This window comes from Ctenopharyngodon idella, chromosome 3, assembly GCF_019924925.1.
Source record: "Ctenopharyngodon idella isolate HZGC_01 chromosome 3, HZGC01, whole genome shotgun sequence".
NCBI classification, from domain to species: Eukaryota; Metazoa; Chordata; class Actinopteri; order Cypriniformes; family Xenocyprididae; genus Ctenopharyngodon; species Ctenopharyngodon idella.
In genome coordinates this window covers 24,981,721-25,006,957 of record NC_067222.1, presented here as the reverse complement: position 1 = coordinate 25,006,957, position 25,237 = coordinate 24,981,721, and the positions used below count along the sequence as shown (strand labels likewise).

General features: G+C 36.7%; 2 protein-coding genes and 1 long non-coding RNA gene across 3 annotated transcripts; 2 read left to right on the top strand and 1 right to left on the bottom strand.

Moving 5' to 3' along the window:
- The first annotated feature begins 232 nt into the window (after window positions 1-232).
- On the top strand, window positions 233-14,196 carry lasp1 (LIM and SH3 protein 1). Its single transcript, XM_051888574.1, has 7 exons — window positions 233-483; window positions 4,056-4,150; window positions 7,775-7,859; window positions 10,195-10,302; window positions 12,401-12,491; window positions 12,579-12,667; window positions 12,754-14,196. Exons 1-7 carry the CDS (start codon window positions 415-417, stop codon window positions 12,925-12,927), a joined length of 711 nt encoding a protein of 236 aa, XP_051744534.1. The 5' UTR covers window positions 233-414; the 3' UTR covers window positions 12,928-14,196.
- A 4,923-nt stretch (window positions 14,197-19,119) lies between these two features.
- On the top strand, window positions 19,120-23,857 carry atp6v0ca (ATPase H+ transporting V0 subunit ca). Its single transcript, XM_051888578.1, has 3 exons — window positions 19,120-19,415; window positions 20,846-21,029; window positions 22,773-23,857. The coding sequence occupies exons 1-3, from the start codon at window positions 19,340-19,342 to the stop codon at window positions 22,978-22,980; spliced, it is 468 nt and encodes a 155-aa protein (XP_051744538.1). The 5' UTR covers window positions 19,120-19,339; the 3' UTR covers window positions 22,981-23,857.
- Window positions 23,119-25,143, bottom strand: LOC127509677 (uncharacterized). The gene is made up of 2 exons (XR_007929342.1): window positions 24,908-25,143; window positions 23,119-24,249 (listed from the first exon to the last, which is right to left on the bottom strand). It is a non-coding gene; the product is annotated as an uncharacterized LOC127509677 (long non-coding RNA).
- Between the last annotated feature and the right edge of the window lie 94 nt (window positions 25,144-25,237).

Below are 25,237 nucleotides of genomic sequence, written 5' to 3'. Positions count from 1 at the left end.
TAGCTGAATAGACGGTGTGAGGGCAGGTACACTCCCAATATGTCTATCTGTATTGAGATCCGTTTGATGGTGTGGTTTTAAAACAAATAAAACTGAAGATAAACACAAGGTACGATGAGCTTTAGGTCGTTTAACTCAAGAGCAGTTTTTTATTTTATTTCAAATGATAAAGAAAAACTATTTGAGAGTGAAAGTCTTCCGCTGAATGCCCTTGCTTATCCCTGCACGGGGGCGCGCGGCAGGACACCGTTGCAGTGCCGTGAGCGCGCCTTCCGCGTCTGATTCGTGCGCTGACAGCCAGCGGTGCGAACTGGACTCATCAACGGCTAGTGATCCACACCTCGCGCATTATCAAACAAATAGTGCTCTGCGGATCGTTTCTTCACCTTATTCCTTCGCTACTATTCCTCCAAAATGAACCCACTGTGTAGCAGATGTAACCGAGTGGTGTATCCCACGGAAAAAGTGAATTGTCTTGACAAGGTAAGGCTAAGCGAAACTTAGCATACGCTAGCATCTACGCTTACACATCTGCCCGTGAGAATGGGATATATATGGATCTAGATATGTATAATTCAGATTTAATAGTGTAGCTTAAAAGAGACCATTTCCGATGTTGTGGCTATTGAGATTGTGAGCAGAGCGGAAACGTCTAAGCGAAGGGGCTAGTAATGCAATGCCTTGATTGTGATAACTTCATAGCATGCTACAAGTTGTCGATTATATGTTCATTTTTCTCAGTGTGAATATCGTCTGATATCGACAGAAATGTTACGCGGAAGTCGTTATTTTTCAAACAAACGGCACCAGCCTGTTCGTGGCCTCGGTCGCGAGGAGGAGGAGGTTTGTTTATGACGTGTCAGTCTGTCCTGTGGGCGACATGGACGGACCCGAAAAACCCAGAACAGCCCAAGTCATGTCAAACGCTCTTGGCGTAAATAAGATGCCGTCCCAAACATCTGGTTTATACACGCGGTTTGGGTTGTACATTATGTCGGTTTTTTTTTGTTATCCAGCCAGGTTCGCAGATGTGCAACTTCGCCCGTGTATGAGGCCTGTGAGTTATTATAACCGTGCGATTTTTTTAAACTAATTTTATACGCTTTCCTGAAGTATCAGCCCAACGTTTCCCCCTATAGCAGTCGGGCCTTGCATTTACATGATGTGCACATCTGTGCTACATGTTTACCAACCGGCCAGAGGAAGTGTTGCTGCTCGACACGCTTGTGAAACGTTTTATATACTGACCCCACCCCCCTCTTAACCCATATCCTTATCGGTCTCGTTTTGTGTGTGTTGAAATCTTGAGTGTTTGAATTGCTTTAGATGCTCCAGAGGGTGGGGTCGCCTTCTTTTATTTTCATGCAGCGCAAGTATTTGCGAGGGAAAGAAACTGGGGCGGAGTGATAACGCGTCTAATGGACGTTAAAATCACATTAATCGATTTGCGACTGTCTCCGTGGCCTTGAACGAAACAGCTTGAGGAATGACTACACAGACGTAAAGTGCGTGAATGAGACATGCAGTTTACGTAAGAGTAAAAGTGGAGGAGTTTGATGGCACACCTCCCACAAATGTTGTCAAAAAACGGCACTGACCCTACGCACGTACACAAGTTGGTTCCTATTCATTGCCTGAAGGAAAGGCCTCGCACAAGTTGTTTCACACTGTCATTCTTTTGAGGCATGTTAATGCTTCCCTCAGCTTGAAGAGAGGCCAAACATTGCTTGTCATTCTGCTTCATTGCTTGAGTTCATCAACTGTCACTCTGAAGAACATATCAGAAGAACCTCACCCAAGAGAGGGGGTCGCAAAAATGCACGTTTTTTTTTCTTCTTTGACGTCGTCGTCTTTTTTTTTTTTTTTTTTTTTTTTTTTTTTGGTGTGGCACACAAAAAAGAGAAGTTAAGCAGAATGTCCAGACAGCCCTTTTCTGTACAGTAGCAGAAGATGACGACAGTCAAGCTTCTAAAAGAAATATAAAAACACCATAAAATAGTCTGAGTTTGGAGTCCTTAAGATTTTTTTTTTATTTAAAAGAAATTCATACTTTTATTTGGCAAGGGTGCATTAAATTGATTAAAGTGATACATGTACAATTTAAAAAAAATTCTATTTATTCTTTTGAACTTCTGTATTCATAAAAGAATCTTTAATAAGTATCCCATTTTCCACAAAAATATTAAGCAGCACAACTGTTTTCAACATTGATAATAAGAAATGTTTCACCAAATCATCATGTGTGACACTGGACCACAAAACCAGTCATAAGGGTCAAGTTTTTATTGAATACATTTTTTTCTGAATAAATAATCTTTCCATTTGTTAGGATAGGACAATATTTGGCTGAGATACAACTATTTGAAAATCTGGAATCTGAGAGTGCAAAAAAATATTGAGAAAATCGCCTTAAAATTTGTCCAAATGAAGTCCTTAGCAATGCAATTTTTTTGTTGTTGATATATTTATGGTAGGAAATTTACAAAATATCTTCATGGAACATGATCTTTACTTAATATCCTAATGATTTTTGGCATAAAAGAAAAATCGATAATTTTGACCCATATAATGTACTGTTGGTTGTTGCTACAAATATACCCGTGTGACTTATGACTGGTTTTGTGGTCCAGGGTCACATATTAGACTGATTACTGAAGGATCATGTGACACTGAAGACTGGAGTAATGATGCTTAATACTCAGCTTTGTCATTTAAAAAAATACATTGCATTTCAAAAATATATTAAACTAGAAAACATATTTTAAATTGTAATAATATTTTAAAATATTTCTGTTTTTACTGTATTTTTGAATAAATAAATGCAACCTTGGTGAGAGACATAAATCTTGCTGCCCTTCGAATATCAAATTGTGACGGTTTAGTGCGTTTTATGAGTAAAAGTGTAGAATTGGTTTTAAAACAGATGTTTTTAATGTCCTGCAAAGATTCTCCCTTACAAAACAGTACAAAGTGGAGATCATTGCAGAAATGTTTATTTATCTAATACAATGTGCTATAAATAATGACTGTCAATTTCAAATAGGTCCTACTTTATCAATTTTCCATCATGCTTTATTTTCTTACCTTTGTTGATTATTCATTTGAATATTTTTGGGGGGGGGGGTATGAACGGAACCTCTGCTCGAGTATTTGATAGCAGCTTCCTCTCCTTGATGGTGCAGTAGATGCATGACTTTGTTGCTCACACACACACACACACACACACACACACTCACACTCATGCACTTGTGATCAAACTACGACATTCCAACTGACTGGCAAGAAAGTGTTTGATATAGAAAGACAAGCATACCAACATCTAAATTGTACGCATTGCAGTTAGCATGCATGACCGGCTGTATAGATGGAATGTAGGGTAGCGGGTCAGGTCATTTTCTGTATGTGTGTGTGTTTGTGTGGTCTCTTATCACTGAAACACTCCCATGGTTAACATTAACTAAGGAAGCTGGTAATCAAAGACCAGCATAAATTACAGCTACATACTTTGGTCTGTAGCCATTGGAGACCCATATCTCAGTAGTGTCAGTGTGTTTCCCAGCATTTGTTGTGGATCTGTTTTTCCTAATGTTGCAAGAATCTGGGAAAATGGTGATGTAACTCGCTTAGTAACCACTTGACAACCAGTGTGCTCTGGGGGTTTCATATAAAATAACTTCACTCAAGACATGACAGGAAGTGTTTAAAATGAATGCATACACACAGAAATAAACCTTGTCTTTACTCCGAATGGATGTAACCTCAAGTTGGGCTTCTTTTGCAATACATGTGGTGGCTGTGCCTGTATTTCTTTCCAAGTGCTTTCCAAGAACAAGCACTCCATTGTTTTTTCCCATTTAATCCTCACAGCCAACCGCATAGACTTTGTAACGGCCATAGCTACTGAATTAGCAACACTATGGGATCTGAAGGACTTCATCTCATTTGCTCTTTTTATTTGTCTTTATCTTTTACAACACTGTTGCAGATAGTTTCTTTTGCATACACCTCCCAATACAAGCTTTAATCTGTCATCTCTCTGTGTCTCTCTCTTTCAGTACTGGCATAAAGGATGCTTTAGCTGTGAAGTCTGTAAGATGACTCTAAACATGAAGAACTACAAAGGCTTTGAGAAGAGACCATACTGTAATGCGTAAGTATCATATATTATGTGTCTAATTATATATATTCTTAAAGTTGGCATTAAACAAAATTAACATTTATTTGGCCTTGTAATCATTGGATAAAATCATCTCACCATTTTTTTTTTTTTTTTTTTCCTGGTTTAGTAAGCCATTTCACTTAAAAAATATGTCATAATACGGTAGCAAAGCCAGTCACAACTTTAAAATCTTTAAAAGCACAGTGAAGTGCCATTCACAACCCTATTTTAGTGAAGAAGATATTCAACAAGAACAAATATAATGCAGTACTTGATGTATTGAAAATTGGGTGTTACATATTAAAATGGACCACATGTAATTCACGGTCTCTGAAACATTGTCTGAATAGCTATTTGGCTAGTGGCTAAAAGTGTCCAATTGTTGTAACATACTCAGAATTTGTGCTCTGCATTTCACCTATCCAAGTGCGCACACACAGCAGTGAGTAGTGAACAAACACACACAATAGTGAACACACACCCGGACCAGAGCCATTTTTTTGCTGCAGTGCGCAGGGAGCGATTGGGGGTTAGGTGCCTTGCTCAAGGGTAATGAGAGTGGAAGAAAGCGCTTTTCATTTACTCCCCCCACCTACATTTCCTGCTGGTACTGAGACTCAAACCCACAACCTTCGGGTTAAAAGTCTTTCTAACCGTTAGGCCACAATAGCCAGCTCAGCTTAAATGATGTTTAAAAAAATGACAGGAAAAGAGCATCTCAAGGAAAGAGCAAGTTGGTAGAAAAATAGAAAGTAAGACACTTTTTGTCTTTTGACTAAACTGATGAATCGTTCACAATAAGACAAGGAACATGCATTAAGGAAGTAAACACAGCATGAAGTGTTTTTGACTGTCGTTTGTCTCCGTTAGCATTAGCGTTAGCATTTGTGGAAAGGTCATGTCTGCACACACAGTAGCTGACTTGTTCAGTCATTTGTGGAAGGATATTGGAGGGGAATTCCTATTATTTCACAACAATGAGCCATACACATATATACACAAATGAGTTCACTTCTCTGGAATCCACTTCTGATCACTAATAGTCTTGTGAGTCAGATACCTCAGTTATAGTGTTCCTGTGTTTAGGAGGTTGTCCATTCATACTTCATTAACACTTGAAGTGTTTTAATGCAGACCACCAGTCTTAGCATGCTGCTTTGACATGGCCAGAATAAAATTATGTTTAAGTCATAATGGCCAACTGGCATAGAAAATATGCAAATGCATCCCTTTTGTGAGATGTGCTGATGTGTCTCAAGGTTCTTATTTCTCACACACACACACACACTCATGTTCATAATACACCAGGGGATTTTAGTCTTTATTTAGCAAATTATTTATTGTCTGTCCCTCTGTCTAGATCTGCTTCTTCCACTCTTTACTCAGTCCTTATTTCGAAGATAATCTGAGTAAGTGTGCATGGCAGAGTAATTTCCTCTTGCGTCCAACAGATAAAGGCCTGTTTACTTCTCAGAGATGGTCTAATGACAGGTCCACTGGAAGTAAAATGCATCTGATTGGATTACGTTGGGATTGTCTGTTAACTGATATAAACATAGAAATCAGCCTGGGTGCTTGAGTGCCATTTTCTGTGCATGTTTGTTTTCCTCTCTGTGTCTGTGTGACTTGAGTGTGAACTACACTGCAAAAAATGCTTTTCTTAGAGTTTTTGTCTTGTTTCTAGTCCAAATATCTAAAAACCAATTCTTAAATCAAGAAGAATTTTCTAGACAAGGAAAAATTATTGTCTTGTTTTCAGAAAAAATAAGTCAAAAATAAGTGAGTTTTTGCTTACCCCATTGGCAGAATATTTTGCTTGTTTTAAGCAAAAACTCACTTAATTTTGACTTATTTTTTTCTGAAGGCAAGACAATAATTTTTACTTGTCTAGAAAATGCTTCTAGATTAATTTTTTTTTAGATATTTGGACTAGAAACAAGACAAAAACTCTTAAGTAAAAAAAAGCATTTTTTGCAGTGTAAGCTTTAGCAAAAAAAAAAAAAAAAGATTGATATTATTGCTCTAAATTGTAATTACCTGATATATCTCAGGGCACAACAATACATATTTTTACTGCTGGTCGAGTCAGGTCAGGAGTTCAGATTTGTACTTGCCCAAACAGGTTTTTTTTTTTTCATTGTGCCCATCACAAAAATGTGAATATATATGTTTATGTGTCAGGCTCAACTTGTTAAACTTGACACAGCGTCAAAAAAATGTGGCAGCAGTAAAATTGGCAATAACGGTCAAATTTGGCAACAGTCAAATTTATTAAGCTTTTATTAGTTAGGTTGTTATACAGTAATCGCTAGAAATAACAGAGCTGTAATGTAACTCCATGTATCTCGACACAACATCATGTTAGCCAGCTAGATAGCTTTATGATGGTAATTTAAATCTGCAGAAATTACAATAGCAGTGTTTAATACATCAAACCAAACCAAATGTTTATGTTTGTTTTTGCCATCAGCCCATCAGTGCTGTTATTATTAACTAAAAACTAAAAATAGATTAAAGCTAAATAGAAATATATATCTTTAAAAGGCTAATAAAAAATGACAAAAGCACTTAACCAAAATATATAATGATAATATATAAATACATAATTAAAAATATGCAGTAATATTATATAAATAAGACTGCAACCCATCCTTGATGTTGAGTTGAATGAAATAAATTAATAATTGGTACTGTTTGAACCTACTTTACCACTACATGATTTATGTGAAGTCTTTGGTGTGGATTTTTGAGTAAGTACAAGATCAGTCTGTATTTATTTACACTGATTTACAGAGCATGTCTTGTATTATGTGTTGGTTGCCTGCAGCAACACAGCGTCTGTGTACTATATGGAGGTTTACTAAGAAAACAGGGTGTCCTGTGGTAACCAGGAGCAGAAAACCTTTTGATTGGCTCAGTTGTGTTGTGCAGTATGATTCATTTTACTGAATCAGTCCTGTTAAATCCTGTCGTGACACATTATATGTTGTTATATGGTTAAATGATTAGTGTCATAGTTCTGATTACTCCTGTATTACCAAATTTATCGGTTAATACTGTAATTGTAATTTGTGTACTCTGTTGTAAAGTTCTGTTATTTCTGGCACTCTAATTATGTGTTGTGTTGAATGGTTGTGGTTAGGACTGTCACTGTCATGCTAATTTTGTGTTGCGTTGGTCTGTGAAAATAGGCCAAATAAGCTGCCTTGTTTACACAAGGCACAAATTACACTTCACTATGCACTGTGCAGCTGCACTATCCCCATAGAGATCAGTGATAAACACATGTGGACATTCACCTTCACAACCACTAATTCAGGATCATTGTCTTTATTAGCAACACAGTTAAATGTGTCCAATTTGAGTAGCCTTGATAAGTAATAGAATATCCCATTATAACAATAGGCTACAGTTAGCATAAATAGTTTTTGCATTAAATGCGACTTGAATAATATTATACCTAAACATTTGAGTTTAATGACTGGCAAGACGTATAATAATTAAAAATACTTTTGATTGTCATTCAACGAGGAGAAATACTGAGGTGTTAGTTTGCAAATCCTTATTGGATTTCAAATCCTGATGCTAACTAAAATGGCTTTGTGTGTATTTCAGACACTATCCGAAGACGTCATTCACCAGTGTTGCAGACACTCCGGAGAACCTGCGCCTGAAACAGCAAAGCAAGATGCAGAGCCAGGTATAACACGCCAATATTTGCTTTCTCTTATCACCCTCTCTCCTCTTCTGGTGATTTATTGTTTCTGTATGTTTTTGTGGCATTGGTCAGTGCACTGCTAAGCATGAAATAATACTCAAAGAACGCATAAGTCATAATCATCTCCCAGAGCTCCAACTGCACCCTCCCTAACACTCTTGTGTAAGGAAGAACTATGTGGAACACAGATTCTGGTGTATCGTGACATTTTAAAACATCAGAGGCACTACTTCCATGTTCTTTTAGTGAGACCTATTAGATCCAATACACTATTCTATATTCTCATTCTCAGTTTTTACAGGTGTAGTTGTATTGACTGCATTAGTAAAGATCAACCATTAATCCTTGTTATCTCTATTATTGTCACAAAGAAACAAACAAATGTATTTATAATAGAAGTTTATCAGTATCCCAAACTGGCCCCTACTGTGTGAGACTTCACTGAGGCTAAGTTTGCAACCCTATTACATTTTTTTTTTCCCAGTTTCACAGACAAGGCTTAAGCCTAGTCCCAGGCTAAAATGCATGTTTGAGTTTAACTGAAAGCAACTTGCCATTGTCAGTGTCAGTGCCATTGTTTTGTCTTAAGATGCACACCAGTGTTGTTTTTTCTAAAGCACATTTATAAAAGCTACTTAAAGGGTTAGTTCACCCAAAAATGAAAATTCTGTCATTAATTACTCACTCTCATGTCGTTCTACACCCGTAAGACCTTCGTTCATCTTCAGAACACAAATTAAGATATTTTTGATAAAATTCATTGACAGCAAGATAATTAACACTTTCAAATTCCCAGAAAGGTACTAAAGCCAAAAAAACAAAATAACGACTTTATTCAACAATATCTAGTGATGGGCGATTACAAAACACTGCTTCATGAAGCTTCGAAGCTTTATGAATCTTTTGTTTCGAATAAGTGGTTCGGAGCGTGTTTTAAACTGCCAAAGTGACGTGATTTCAGTAAACGAGGCTTTGTTACGTCATAAGTGTTTCGAAATGTTTTGAAATTTCAATGGTTCACATGACTTTGGCAGTTTGATACATGCTCTGAACCACTGATTCGAAACAAAAGATTTGTAAAGCTTCGAAGCTTCATGAAGCAGTGTTTTGAAATCGCCCATCACTAGATATAGTTGAATAAAGTCGTAATTTTTTTTTTGGTGCACAAAAAGTATTCTCGTCGCTTCATAACATTTAAAGTTGAACCACTGTAGTCACATGAACTGTTTATATATGTCTTTAGTAGCTTTCTGGGCATCTGAAAGTGTTAATTATCTTGCTGTCAATGCAGGCCTCACTGAGCCATCAGATTTTATTAGAAATATCTTAATTTGTGTTCTGAAGATGAACGAAGGTCTTACGGGTGTGGAACAACATGAGGGAGAGTAATTAATGACAGAATTTTCATTTTTGGGTGAACTAACCCTTTAAATGTCTTAATTGAACTAAGCCAGGATATTTTTAATCTTGGCTTAATCTAAGCCCTGTCTGTGAAACCAGGCCTTTGTTGTATGATTGTTTTTATTGATTTTTATATTATTTACCTCTGTTTAATTTATTTCTAGCTTATTACAAAACCACATAAATCAGGGTTTTAAACTGTATTTAGACCCAGACAGATTCGCAAAAAAAAATGTTAACCTCAAATATTATTATTAGAAAATAAGATGGCTTATAATATTTAGAATTTGACCTTTTGTAGCTGACGATAAACATTTTCTAAATATTATGCTCTTGCTTTTACTAACCATTTGTTGAAAAGAAAAATTACTTGAAGGTTAGTTCACCCAAAAATGTAAATTCTGTCATTAATTACTCACCCTCATGTCGTTCCACACCTGTAAGACCTTCGTTCATCTTCAGAACACAAATTAAGATATTTTTGATAAAATCAGAGAATTTTTTTTTTATCCCCCATAGAAAGCACGTAATTACCGCATTCAAGGTCCAGAGAAGTAGTATAGACATGGTTAAAATAGTCAACGTGACTATTGGGTTATTTTTGTTTTGTTTTTGCACACAAAAAGTATTCTCGTCGCTTCATCATAACATTAAGGTTGAACCACTGTAGTCATTTAGACTATTTTAATGATGTTTTTACTACTTCTCTTCTCTGGATGTTTTTACTACTTTTATTACCACTGTCCTGTGAAATAAGGAAAATGCCAAATGTTTTTATGATTATCCATTAACTAATCTGCATTTATGCTGATATATAATATAAGGGAGGGAAGTACACCTGCGAACCTGTTACACTCGAAATGAACATAATTACTTTGATATTTGCTATTAATTTGCATGCGTGTTTGTGTTGCAGGTGCTCTACAAGGAGGAATTTGAGAAGAACAAAGGAAGGGGCTTCAGCGTTGTGGCCGACACACCGGAGTTGCAGAGAATCAAGAAAACGCAAGACCAAATCAGCAACGTAGGTCCAACTCTTAAATGTCAAATTCAAAATCATCTACCAAAACATTGACATGGAGGCATTATGTTCATTTTCTTTTTTGCCTATGTATTCCTCTCTCTCTATCTCTCTCTCTTTTTTTTATCATATTAAGCCTCATATTTACTTTTGCTTTTTGTTTTGTGCCTCCCAACCTTTCTCTTCATCTCTCCAACAAACACAAACATACACAGTTTATCTATCATCCTAATCTGCATTCATTGTTTATTAATGAATTGTTAACAAAAAGTCAAAATTATTTGACCTTGATGGGGCACTTATTTAGTCCCACCCTTCCTCTTTCACACCACACCTGTTTGCTGAAGTATCTGTGCTGGTTGCCTGGAAACATTTATGTCACCGAACTTCCTTTTGCAATGTCATTTCCTGTCAGTATGAAAGCGAGCAAGACAGCACTCATCATCTGGCTCAGGAGACACCCTGTGGATGGTGTAGGAATTACTATTAATTTGTCACATTGGCTCAGAATGAAGTTTAATTAAATTAAAACCATTTGCTGAAACCACCACTTTACAAAATGAAGGACAGTTTTCTGAGTAGTTTAATTATAGATAGCACCGCATCAGTATTTCTCATGCATTCTATTTTTATTCTTCCTCGCTTCAATTTTCAGTCTGAACTGCTTACCCAAAGTGACCACCGCTGCAGAAGAAAACCACTCTCAGTTTGAGTATGTGTTTGCTAAATGTGGTATGGTTGTGTGGTTGACTTCATTGTTGCTCTATGATTGTTTTTAGTATATGGTCAATGAAGTCATCATACACTGTTCAATGGTCTAGGGTCAGAAATTAATACTTTTTATTCAGCAAGGATACATTAATTAGCAGTCCCCATGGGGGAAATAGATTAATAAACATACTAAATTATGTTTTTTTGAAAATGTAAAAATGCTGAAAGTTTTCTGTGATGGTAGGTTTAGGGGTAGGGTTAGTGTAGGGGGAGAGAATATGCACTTTGTACAGTATAAAAACCATTACGTCTATGGAGAGTCCCTACAAGGATAGTGAACCAGACTCTCTCTCTCTCTCTCTCTCTCTCTCTCTGTCTCTGTCTCTGTCTCTCTCTGTCTCTGTCTGTGTGTGCGCGCGCATGTATTATATATGTAAATCTTGTTCAGCAAATCAGCATATTAGACTGATTTTTGAAGGATCATGTTTGGGCATGATTGGTCTTTTCTGTGCATCGATTTAGCCCTGCACTGCAAAGAAAACATAGAAACCTTTTTTATTATTATTATTAAACAGTTAATTGTGCTTGTTTTTTTGTTTTTTTTGTTATTTGAAGCGCCAAGTTAGTTTCGAATGGTGTTTTGCTCTATTTTGATCGCTATTGTACACAACAGTCTTTATTTCCTAACTGTAAACTTGTTTTCTCAGTACTTCTGTGATCATTTGAATATTTGTGACACAGAAATAACAACTGTGTGGTTCAAAACGGCTCTCTCTGGATCAGCGCGGCAGCACGAGGGCGAATCGTTGTGTTGTCATTAATAAAATAAGATCACGTGGGTGTTTGAATCGAGATCGCTATCTTTTTATGATTAATCATGCAGCTCTACCCTGCCAATATTTCAAACATCTCTTATTAAATTTTAGCTACATTTTTTTTTTTTTTTTGTCAGAAAAACTTAATTTCATTTATTTTTTCTTTACAACAAATACTTTTAGATTTTTTCATTTGCAATAGTAACTGAAAAGTATACAGTACAACTGTATTGTAACTCCATAATTCATGAACACATTTTTGTTGAAAATCAGTATCATAGGTTGCATATGTTTATAATTATCAACCCAGCTGCTTCCAAGACATCTGCTTTTTATGACAAATAATTCTCGCAATTTTGACTGTGTTATTCAGCTAAATAATGTTACTTTGGTGACATATTTTGCAGAATTCACAGCAACAATGTTTAGTACATCACAAAAACTAAATGTTCCTTTTGCTAAGGCATAAAAACACATGTAGACTGTAAGATGATGAACATAAGACAGTAACAACATCATAGTTACTGTTCTTTCTTCCTGTTTTGACACATTGTATATGTCTGTGTGTGTTTTAGATTAAATACCATGAGGACTTTGAGAAGAGCCGAATGGGAGGGGATGGCCCACCTCAGCACCCACATACACCTCAGCAAAACACAACTCCAGGTACACAATATTTTGATCATTGTCTGGATGATCATTACAGTCTCAATTTCCTGTGAGCCATAAAATATTAACCTTTTTCTCCTGTAGCATATCAACCCCCAGCAGCATCTCAGAACTATCACTATGAGCCTGAGCCTGTGCGTCAGGCCGCTGCCGCCCCTCCTCCCAGCTCTGGGGTAATGAACTCTTAAAACTCTAATACACCCTGTCCCATGCACTCATTCTTTTCAAATCCTTACAATCCTCCTTGCATGTGTTGCAGAAGCGCTACCGAGCGGTGTACGACTACACCGCAGCTGATGAGGACGAGGTGTCGTTCCTGGACGGCGACCTGATCGTGGATGTTCAGCAGATCGACGAGGGATGGATGTACGGAAGAGTGGAGCGCACTGGCCAGCAGGGGATGCTGCCGGCTAACTACGTAGAGGCCATCTGAACATGAGAGCAAGAGAAAGGAAGAAAAGGTTTTAAAAAAATAAGAGAGAGGGGGTTGCGGCGGAGACGCAGATGATTAGCCGAGTGCCATCTCACCTTTCAAGATCTCATCTTTTTCCTCTTCTATTCCTGCACTAACTGTCCTATCAGGGGTCAGCCGCTATGACCCGGTTATGATCCAAAACAAACATAGTTCAGTATGTAATCATACACACCAACAGCGCATACATGTACTCGCATAAATAGTGAATGATTTACTCCTTTCACCCATATCTTTCTCTCTGTATGCACCTCCCTGTCTATTGCTTTTGCTCTGTCTGTCTGACTGTATTTCTTTTTAGTAAGCGTTTCCTCAGTCATAGAAAGGTGCTGTCACAAGTGGCACTTAAGTCTTAACAAGACTCGCACACACAAACCCACAAAATACATGACCACATAGGCCTCTAAAATATTTAGGGCCTGCCATAGAGCACTTCTCAAACATCTCAACAAATTTATCTTATCAGTTGCTATGACAATATGTGAAAAAAAATCTGGTCCGAACTTCATTTGTCAAGTTTTTTTTTATATATATTTTTAAATGTTTCATATCTTTATTGGAGCCTGTAATTGCAATGTATTCAGTACAGTTTCACACCTCATTGGCTGTAGGTTTGTAACAATGGTTGAATATAAGACTTCTGGTCATTCCAATCATCATTCCATACGTCTGACCATTTGCATCATGTGTTCAAACTGGAAAGTAAAAAGGCTCCTCTTTTTCAACTGGACATTCTTGAAACTGTATGAAAGGGGCGGAGCCTTTTGCTACTCTTAAGCATACTTAAGCTCCTTCACATTCCTCTAGCCCTTTACGAAATTAATTAGAATATAAGAGCGTAATTTTGTTCTGCTGCTCCTGCTTTTAAGAATGACAAGGAAATAGTGATGTACTTTGTTCTTCATAAAGGGAAAAAAAGAAACTATATAGTCACTTAGCAAGCGAGGAGCAGAACAGCATTGTAGAATAGAAGTGAGGAGCCCAAGCACAATTTTATGGACCATTTATGCTTTGGATTTTAATCATTCCATTGGTTTTGTTCCATTACGGTTCTGGGGCGTTCCATGTGCATAGTATGAAACTGTAAGACGTTGTTATTGATGTTTTTGTTAGTTTGATTTTTCCTCATATCATTGCTTATTCACATTGCCTTGCTGGTATTGTACGAGATGGAATTTTAATGTCAATTTATCAATATCAATGGAATAAAAAAATCTATTTGTATACCAAGGCAGGCGGGTTTGTCGAACGGAGGGAATTGTTAACGGTATTAGAATGTTTTAGAGCCTAGCATGTATAACTGGAAACTATGTTACTGTGCAGAGACTCTAATGAGATTCTACTGATCATTGTTCTCCAAAATGCCAAAATATAGATGCAGAGAATGATCAAAGTAAGTGTTTTGCTTTCACACTATTTCCACTTTTCAAAGGTACAACATCTGGGGTACTTTTTCCTCTTCTTGAAAACATATTCTCGGAATTTTATAAGTATCTTATCAATGTACTGACACCAATATTTCCTCATAACACCTTCTTAAACACCTTATTCTGCTCACTTATAACCAGCTGCTGCACTTTCAACGCATGATGTAGTATACATCTAATATGTACACTACCATTCAAAGGTTTGGGATGGGTAAGATATTTTTTTTTTTTTTTTGGTTGCATTTATTTAATCAAAAAATACAGTAAAAACTAATATTGTGAAATATTACAATTTAAAGGGTTAGTTCACCCAAAAATGAAAATTCTGTCATCAATTACTCACCCTCATGTCGTTCCACACCCGTAAGACCTTCACTCATCTTCAGAACACAAATTAAGATATTTTTGATGAAATCCGATGGCTCAGGCTCACATGAACTGTTTTAAATATGTCTTTAGTACCTTTCTGGATCTTGAGAGGTTCAGTGTCATTGCTGTCAATGCAGGCCTCACTGAGCCATCAGATTTCATCAGAAATATCTTAATTTGTATCCCGAATATGAATGAAAGTCTTACGGGTGTGGAACGACATGAGGGTGAGTAATTAATGACAGAAATTTCATTTTTGGGTGAACTAACCCTTTAAAATAGCTGTTTTCTATTTGAATGTATTTTAAAATGTAAATTATTCCTGTGATGGTAAAGCTGAATTTTCAGCATCATTACTCCAGTTTTCAGTGTCACATGATCCTTCAGAAATCATTCTAATATGATAATTTGGTGCTCAAGAAACATTTATCATAGTTGAATACCGTTGTACCGCTAAATATTTTTATGCAAACCTTTATACATTTTTTTTCCATGATTCTTTGATGAATAGAAAGTTCTAAAGAACAGCATTTACTTGAAATAGAAATCTTTTGAAAAATTGTCTTTACTGTCACTTTTGAACAATTTCATGCATCTGTACTGAATAATGTTTCTTTTATTTAGTATTTATTTTTATTCTAATTTCTTTCAAAAAAAAAAAAAAAAAAAAAAAAAACCTTGCTGACCCCAAAGTTTGAATGGTATTGTATAAATTTGGATGCTCATGTCATGGCCTTTGTAAAGCAATTTTGCAGTGCGTTTTTTTTTTTTTTTTTTTTGGATAAGATGAGATATAAAGTGAAGCAAGATACTAAAACAATATCCAAGATTGCATAAATATCAAAATCAGATCATTTAGATATTTAAATCCTTTTCATTGCACTTAAACTCTTTTGTTTTGCTCCAACTCTTTATTCTAATACATACTATTCTAGCATAAATCTAACAAGGTTTAGCTCAAGTTGATTGTTCTTCTTTTACACACACTGGTGGAAAATATGACAGTATGTTTATCATCTCACTGTTAGCAATGATCATTATCGAATGACAGATCACCCAAAAATAAATAGGAAGGATTTTGTAAAGGAACTAAAAGGTGAAAAAATGTGATGCTTATGTCAAAAAAAAAAAAACCTTGTGAGTGTGTGTAAATGCTTGCCTTCATGTCATGCATTTGGAGTCATAACTCAGCAGAAGCAAACACATCCCGCTCAACTTTCAAATGTAACACAATTAGCTGCCTAACTAATTTAATCTCTTATTATTCCTAATAAACAAACCCATATAAAATTACTGCTTCTTTATCATCTAGTTACCTTAGTTTTTTCGTATTGTAGGCTAAAGTACAGACTAGTTTGAGCCCGAAAAGCAAATTTTGCACTCTTCAAAAGAGGATGCACATGATAAATTCCACTTCGAGCGCTTGGCCCCTTGTTATTGCTCGCTGCATCCTTCTAGAAGAGAGGACAGTGTAGTGTGCAGCTGGCGGGGAGGGTCTCAGACAGTCCACAGCGGAACAGCGGTTATCGCTGCTGATCATCCTCCCCATCCTTTTTGACCCGCTGCTCTGCAAACATCATGCTGGACATCTTGATATTGATGTTCTTCGCCATCATCGGCCTCATGTTCCTGTCCTACATCATCTACATGCTCTGATTTTACGGCAGCATCGATGAAGAGCTGATGCGTGATTCACGTCCTCGGGAGGGATTTGAACACAAAGGTTGGCGATGAATGTTAACAAATTGTGTTTTTACACTTCATCGAGAAAAACAACACTCTTTGTGCTGTTTATACTAGCTGTCCTTGATAGTGGGATTACGGACCAAATTACATTAAGGCAGGTTGTTGTTATGGTTAAATGATGTTAAAATATAAATTAATAATTAGGACTATAATTTTAAAATGTAGCTAGATATTAGAATTGTAATAGTAAAAAAAATAAATGAAATCGAACAACAGACTAACGCGGGCTTATGTTATTATTATTTTTTATTATTATTAATATTGCTAGGCCTCACAATAACAGCTATATGCGCTGTATTTTGTTGCGCCTCACAGGAAGAAGCTCTGTTTGTGGGATCATGTCTTTGGATTCTGGGATGAGGAACAGCTGTAACGTGAATTCACTGGAGGACGCAGGTCACACTTACAAGATGAGACTTCACACTTCCTTAAGGAAGTCTCTCTCATCTCTCTGTCATACAAACACTGTTCCTACAGGATAGCACATGACAAACAAAACCCACACCAGACTGCTGTGTTCCTTCTCCCTTTTATTTAGAAGACACTATTAAAATATATTTTCCTAAAGGCGCAGTCCATGGCTGAAACAGTACCACAAAACCCTAAGATCTATGGTTGTCTGCCTAATATTCTTCTGTCTATAATTTCTGCAATAGCAAATAACTATTTACGAACTCTCACTGTTTTCAAATGCATGTATTTTATGTCAATGGATGTTCAAAAATTACCGATTGATTTTCAAAATAAAGAGCCATTGTGAGGATGAAACGGTCTAATGTGTAGAATTATTCATGTGTCATGAAATGATAGTCAAATACAGTCTGCGGAATTATTATTATTAATTAAATTAGTATCATTGTGTGCATTTTTAACATTACTACATGTATTTCTATATGTTTATAAACGAACACCCACACTCTCCTGGTACGGTGAGGGGGTATAGCTCAGTGGTAGAGCATTTGACTGCAGATCAAGAGGTCCCCGGTTCAAATCCGGGTGCCCCCTACAGTTGTTTTGAGAAAATACATTTATGTAATATAACCGTATCTCCGTAAATATAACACGACCAAACAAGCCATCCGCGCTCATAACAAGACCAGGCGAGACGAAAATGAAGGCTTCTTTAAACTTAGAAGTGATTTGGTTGATTTTCAGCGATGCTGGATACAGATTACCAACAGAGAGCAGTACCGGACACCAGATGAGCGAGTGCCACGTAGACAAAGAAGCGAAATATGAAGAATTACAGCGACATCCAATGGAACCACATTAGTCCTCCATGAGCTTTCTCAATCTCAGCCATCCCGGTCATCCTAAAACATCTTGTGAAATATATGTGGATGTAGATTTTCCTCTGTCAAATCAACCTACGCTGAACTTTTATTCATTTCTTTAAGTATTTTGTCATGTCATGTTACAAGTGTTTATTAAATGGCTGGTTACTATTAAAGTCAATGAGCACAGTGGAACAATTTCCAAATAGCTAGTTGCAACAGTAAAGCACTGAATCTTGAGCAATACAATCAACTGAGGTATTAATATTTATAGACAAAATGCATTATGGATTGAAAATATTGCTATTTTCACACCTGGTACATTGTAACCTCTCTCTTTAGTGTATAGGCCTATAGATGTGTACATAGACAGTGAATTTACACACTTTTTTCATTCGATAGAAGAAAAGAATGTATTTTCCTTTAAACATTTTTGCTTACTATTCAGTCTTCTTTATCTTAAGAGGTTTTATTTTAACTACAGCTGTGTAAAATGTAGGTAATATATAATCTCAGGTGACTGTCATTAGCAGCCATCATGCAGAGGAAGGAATATATCAGAGTGGAACTTTTAGTATTTTGATTCACACCAAAAATCAGAAAAGGGAAGTTCACACACATTACAGAACAGTTCATACAATAAAGTAGTTTTAATATTGCAGGAGTCTGCTCATGTCTGTGCCCGAGAGTGAGTAACATAACGTTACTTCCCCTCTGGACTCTCCAGCTCCAAGCCTAGAAGTCATGAGACTAAGCACATGACAATGTACACCTCATGCACGTCCACAGACAATATTAAAATAGTGTTACTTCAACATTTCATTGACATTTAAATGCTTCAGTAAACCTTTTTCTAGTTTCATTAATGGGGGTCTACAAAGAGCTGTAGTAAATGCATTCAGCAATTGGATTTTGAGCTTTTTGGAACAGAATATATGTAGTTTCACAGCCTTAATCTTAAAATGGTTAAAACCATAAAAGATTTTATCTTATCCATATCATTTGTGCCTAATATCTGGTGGTTATGAAAGAATTAAACAAGTTCAGCCAGATAAACAACTGGTTTACAAGCCTATATTCCTTCTATGATCTGGGATTTCTTTCACATATCAAAGTGGAAGCCTGCAATGGAATATACCAAAATGCCTTTAAAATAGGGGTGTCGTTCAAGTGACAAAACCACCGAATGCTCACACGAGACTACCAATGTGCATTTAATTCTACTAAAACGCTAAAAGTCCTCTATGCGACCCCGTGACAGTCAGTCATTTCAAAATCCTAAAAAGATACGGATTGCGCATTCATAAGTCATCCCTGGAGAAGCGGAAATGGACCCTGCACTCATGGTTGATCATGTGACACTCTCCATTTCGCCATTTTCTTCCTCTCCACCGGCGATCAGCGTTCTGTCGGATTCGTGACCATCCTTTGCGCTCCTCTCCTGCTCTTACAAGACCTGTCAACCTAGAATAGACCTTCTTTGGAACCTTAGCCTCCTAGACTGAAGCCTTCATCCCTTTCTGTCTTTAGTTTTAGTGTCCTGAACGCGCCAGAAGAATGTCCAGCTCCACAAGCCCCGAGTACTCACCCTTCTTCGCAGTGATGGGTGCCTCAGCAGCGATGGTGTTCAGTGGTAAGAGACGCGTCATTTTAACCTTAAATCGAGTGTCCCTTACTTTGAATGGTTTATTAAATGAAAAATCTGAGTAAATTCAATGATCGCTTGGTATCGATCGAGTGGCTGTAAACGGCACAGTGTTGCAGCTCGCTGATCCGTGTACCTGTAGTAGGAGAAGGGATGCGAAGGTTTCCATCACGGCACATGACGTCTCAGTTGACGTAATGTCTATAAATTATTTATTTCGTTTCATTATTTCCTTCGTTGTCACGGTTTACCGAACCCTGCGTGGAAAACTTAAGACGCTTTCGTTTCGGACGAGCCGAGTCTGCCGTTTTCATGTTTGCGCAAGGACGTCATTTATTTAATGTCCTCTAAACAGGCGATTTTTTTTGTTGTTGTTGTTATTCTAATAATCTTATAATCTCATAAACTTCATATATTGATCTAGACTGTAAAAGTAGCGTCGTCTAACCAATTTAGTGTCATTGATTTTTTTATTTATTTTTTTTTTTCTCAAGCCAAGACGAAATGCATTACTTAATTAACATAAACAGGCTTGCTCTTATCTAATGCGACAGTCCTTTTTTAAACACGAACTACGCGCCCAGACAAAAACTTCCTTGTCAGTTTAACTGTTTATCTCGGAGCCACACTTATTTTCTGTACTCAAACAACAGCCATTACTCTTAGTATTTTAGACTTTTAAGTGCCGTCTCAGCACACCCTGGCTCAATACCGGAATGGTCCAAATAAATTTGACGCACCTCCTCGTCTGCTTCCTACAAACCAAGAGGACTCGCTGCTGTAGTCAGTCATGTGACTGAAAGCGACAAGAATTGGCCAGTCTTAATGTTTTACTGACTTTGCCTTTTAAAATCTTTAAAGCATGACAACACATGTAAATAGGGTAAAAATCTAACTAATAAATATCACCATACTTCCTCAGTTGATTAGTCACTACATTACGACACAACATGATTTTTTTTTAATGCAGGTTTTCTGGAATGTCGTTTAAACACACAAATGTTAAACAATAAATATGCATGGATTTGCACACATCATAGCCTACTGTGATTTGCATTCCAGATTTCCAGAAATCTGAACATTGGATAAAGGCAGGTTCAAAATTATTTGAAATTGAAATCTGCAGATGTAAATAGGTAATGTGTAATAAAATAAACACTTGGTGTGTATTTTAGATCTTTTCTTTGCACTAAAAGACATGTAATGGAAGCAAAATGGCTCCAAATCTCAACTTTGACAATGCATGAAAAAACAATGGTTTTGCCTGTATTGTTTTTTCTTAAACACTTACACAGTGTCCATGGAACAGCTGGTGTTTATTGGGGCGGGGGATCATATAACTTTAACCCATCATAAGTGCTTGTTTTCACTGTCTTTGTCTCCTTGCACATGTTAATCATCTTCTTCTCTCTTTTTAGCATTGGGTGCTGCATATGGGACAGCCAAGAGCGGCACAGGCATTGCTGCCATGTCAGTGATGCGACCGGAGCTGATCATGAAGTCCATCATTCCCGTGGTCATGGCGGGTATCATTGCCATTTACGGCCTGGTGGTGGCTGTACTCATTGCCAACAACATCTCTTCCACCATCAGCCTTTTCAAGTGAGTCACGCACCTCACAAGTGTCTTGTCTGATTTTCCTTCAAGTCACTGTCAGCTTTCTTGAGTTGTAATTCAAATAGCTAACTATAATAATAAGAAAAATCTAGGTGTACCACTAGAATTGATAGGAAATGAGTTTATAAACAATTAAAAAGGCCATTACAGTTTCTGTGTGTGGAGGTGTAAGGGTATTCTTTTTTTTTTTTTTTGTAAATTATTATTAATATATTTTATTTGGTTGTAATGGAAACAATTCCAATGACTGTCTAAATTGTATTGTCTTCATAATGTTTGATAAATCAAATGTATTGTTACAAAAAAGATAGAACACTATATTAAAAATTGATAGTGAGAGTATATCAACTAGGGGTGGGCTATATTAGGGCTGCTCGATTAATCAAAATTAACCTAAAATATTACTTAAACCTTTTGGTTTAGTGTGATTTTGAAATCGCAAAGGCTGCGATGATTATTTTAAATTTTTGAGTCACTTATAACATGCATTTGAAAAAGCAACACACATCAAACATCATTCCAAACATGAGAAGTATGTATGAACCTCTTGTCCAGCAAAAGACAACATTTAATAACCTGTTTTTACTCCAAATGAACTTCATAATGTCAGTCGAGTGTTTGAAATGACATCCTTGTGTGAGATGATGTAGCTTCTTAAACAGAATAAGGCACACAACATATTATTTCATAGTATTCCATACAGTGATAAAGGCTATGTTGATTAACATTGCATTATAAATATACTTTATTATGAAAATACCAGAGAAGGCTTGAAGAACTCAAAATCGAAGCATTTCAGTCTTCTGTTTATTGAGCTACAGCAATAGTATGATGCCCATAAGGATTTCCTGGAATCTTTCTTCTGTGGGGGATATTTGGAGTTTCTGCATGAGAGCGCCCTCTGGCAACCAATTGCCAAATTGTGTGAGGTTTAATTTCAATTAATCAAGCAGCCTTAGGCAATATACCAGTAAACACGATTAACCAGTAGAAATTTGTCAACCGGTAGGGATTTTAGTCAATTGTCTGTATCGTGGGTACACTCAAGCGACATTGCCATGCTGCGTTGTCATGAAAGCTTATCGTTTACATGCATTTTTAAGCATTGAGGTTTTAAAAACAAGTGATTTTAAACCGTTGAAACACAATAAGCAGCGAAGGACAACTCATCTTGCCTTATGTCTTAAGTGGACGTAAACAGTTGAGAGAGAAAACGCATGTGTAACAGTATATTGGATCCGTGCATTCAATCTTAAAGTGACAGCAGCTGAATAAACCTGCTGTTGTCTGTCATTATTGTTAATCAAACAACAAAAGAGAAGAAATCTCTCACTGCTCGACTGAATCACTTTTGTAACTTTTTGTAACTGAAGACCATGCAGTGTTTTTGTTTTTAACAAATTTTAGTTATAATGAAAAATCTCAATTACTGTTTACGTTTTATTGTCTTTTTAATGTTTGACATATAAGATATATTGTTACTTATTTTAGAATTGATAGGTAGTGAGAGTATTTAAACAATTAAAGAGGCTACATCTGTTCATGGAGGTGTAAGATTTTTGCATTTATTATTATTAGGATGTAATGGTAAAATCCCAATTACTACATTTCCCAATTGTCTTCATTATGTTAAAAAATATTGTTTTTATATATATATATATATATATATATATATAAAAAGAGATAACACTATCCAAATGTGTTTTGTGTGTGTGTCTCTCTCTTTAGGAGTTTCTTGCACCTTGGTGCCGGGCTGAGTGTCGGTCTGAGTGGTCTCGCGGCTGGCTTCGCCATTGGTATCGTGGGTGATGCAGGAGTGAGGGGCACAGCCCAGCAGCCTCGTTTGTTTGTGGGGATGATCCTCATCCTCATTTTCGCTGAGGTTCTGGGGCTTTACGGGCTAATTGTCGCCCTTATCCTGTCCACCAAGGGTTAATCGTTGCTCTTATCTTCTATTACACATGAACAACCATCAACCACACACACACACCAACACAAACATCCTCCTAATGAAACACATTGAGAAATTTCACCACCTGAAATGAGAGGATTTTTTTGCGTGCATGCGTGTATCGTGAGTGTGCTGTTTGCAAGTGAATGTGTGATTGAACTTCCTCTCTGTGTATAGTAGCCTGATGTGTGTTCCCCTGTAAATGCGCTGTGTAGCTATTGCTCTCGTCCTGTGTGTCTGTTTAAATAGATGCCCCCTTTTTCCTATGCTACACTTGTTTGTCATCCTTTTATTTTGTCAGTTTTATTCTCGTTTGAAGAACAAATCAATGTCATTTTGTTTTCTCACTTTTGGGACCATTCAAATTCAGACACTGATGTTGAGGACCTAAATGTAAAAAAAAAAAAAGATGGATTATTACTGTTTTTTTTGTTTGTTTGTTTCTGCTGATTATTTATGAAGATTGAGATGTTCATTAAACAGTTTAAATGGATCAAAGTCTTTATTGATATCCTGATTATCTAAATGAATTACGTGAGTGTGTGTGTATCAGAAATATATAAATATATATATCTGTATAGGTAGGTGAATTGCTCTGTGGGAAATTTGAGTTCCTTTGGGTATGTTAATCATTGATTACCATGGAGACCATTGTCTTAAGGTATTGATGTGCAAGTTTACTAAGTGCGTGTGAAACGAATGTATGCACGTGTGTTTGTGAGCGAGAGTGTGTTTTAACTCTTAACATGACATCCTTCAGACGTGTAGCGTTTTACCTGTAGTTGATACTGTTTCTGGTTCCATTAATGGGTGAACACCAGCGCAGCTTGTCCAGTTTCCGAATAAAACTTCCTCAATCTAATTTCAGTTTCTCTTTTATTCAATCATACATGTGATGTGAAGATGGAAATATATTGCAGATGTTCAAAGTTCAAGTCAATCTTTGGAGTGTAACATTGCCATTCAACAAAGCAAAAATATCTGAGAATTATGTTTCACCTAAATATATTCAGAAACTATACATTTAACAATCATGATGCTCTCACATCATAGAAAGTCAGGATACGAATAGACTGATATGAGGGATTAATCCACAGGTTACCATCTGGTTGTCTGAATCTCTGCATTGCAGCCTCAACCAAACTTCACCTTCATCCCGCTCTTCGTTGCTGCAGTCACGCTTCCACAAGTAGAGAGGGGGTGCTAGAGAGCAGCACTGCTTCATTCCAGACCACATTACCAGAAACGGTGGAACTGCAATGAAAATGAACAGTGATAGTTAACAGTGACAGTCCGTTTATTGTGTCACATCAGCTGTAGGAAAAGTGTATGTCTATACGAGGATTTTTGAATTGTATTATAACAGCAACACATCATAGCCTACTGTAATTATGCCAAGAGCATCCAGGTCGTGTTTCATTTTTGAATAAAATTAAATGTAATTTTGAACCATTACGATATTTTTACAGTGACATTATTTGAATGACAATTAAGAAAAAAAAAACTTTTTACTTATGGTATTTAAATAATGAAATTGTGATATACAGAAGTAATAAACAAAAAAGACTACAAGCTTAATGGTCCTGAAATAGGCTTCATTGTCTATGCAAAATATAATTTCTTATTTCTTTATTTTGATTTTGGCCTAAAGGTGCGTTCATGGCCTGTCGTAATTCCCGCAATGGCGTTATTTAAAATTGTAAAAAGCGTTCATGCCCTCGTAGAGCTCATAATGCTATAAACGCATAATTCCCAGTCCGTGGACGTCAATGAACCCGAATATAATGTCACGTGTTGTCATCTCGAGACTTGGCGTGAACGCAGCATCAAACTGATCAGTCTTGACAGCTGTGTATTATGTCAACAAAATACCAGTCTTAATCATTGTAAATGAACAAAATTCGGCTCTAACCTTTGTAGGTATGAACAAAAATGACAAATTGTAGATTGTTCTGAAACATGTGGTAGAATGTTCTGGTTAAATTGATCGGTTGAAAATTGCTATACTAGAACATGAAGAACGCAGAAAGAACTGTTTGTCTAATTGAAACAGTCCAAAACTATTCCACAATAACAAATTTGGAAGCTGAATCTGCTTCTAGGTACTCGCGCTACACTTGCCTGGATTGGGAACGATTGGGAAGCGTGCCTTGAACGTCAGAAAGGGGTTTAGCCTTCAGGCTTGGGATGAGCTTGACATTTAAGTGACAGCTGTTTAGACCTGTAGTTACGCGAGCTATAA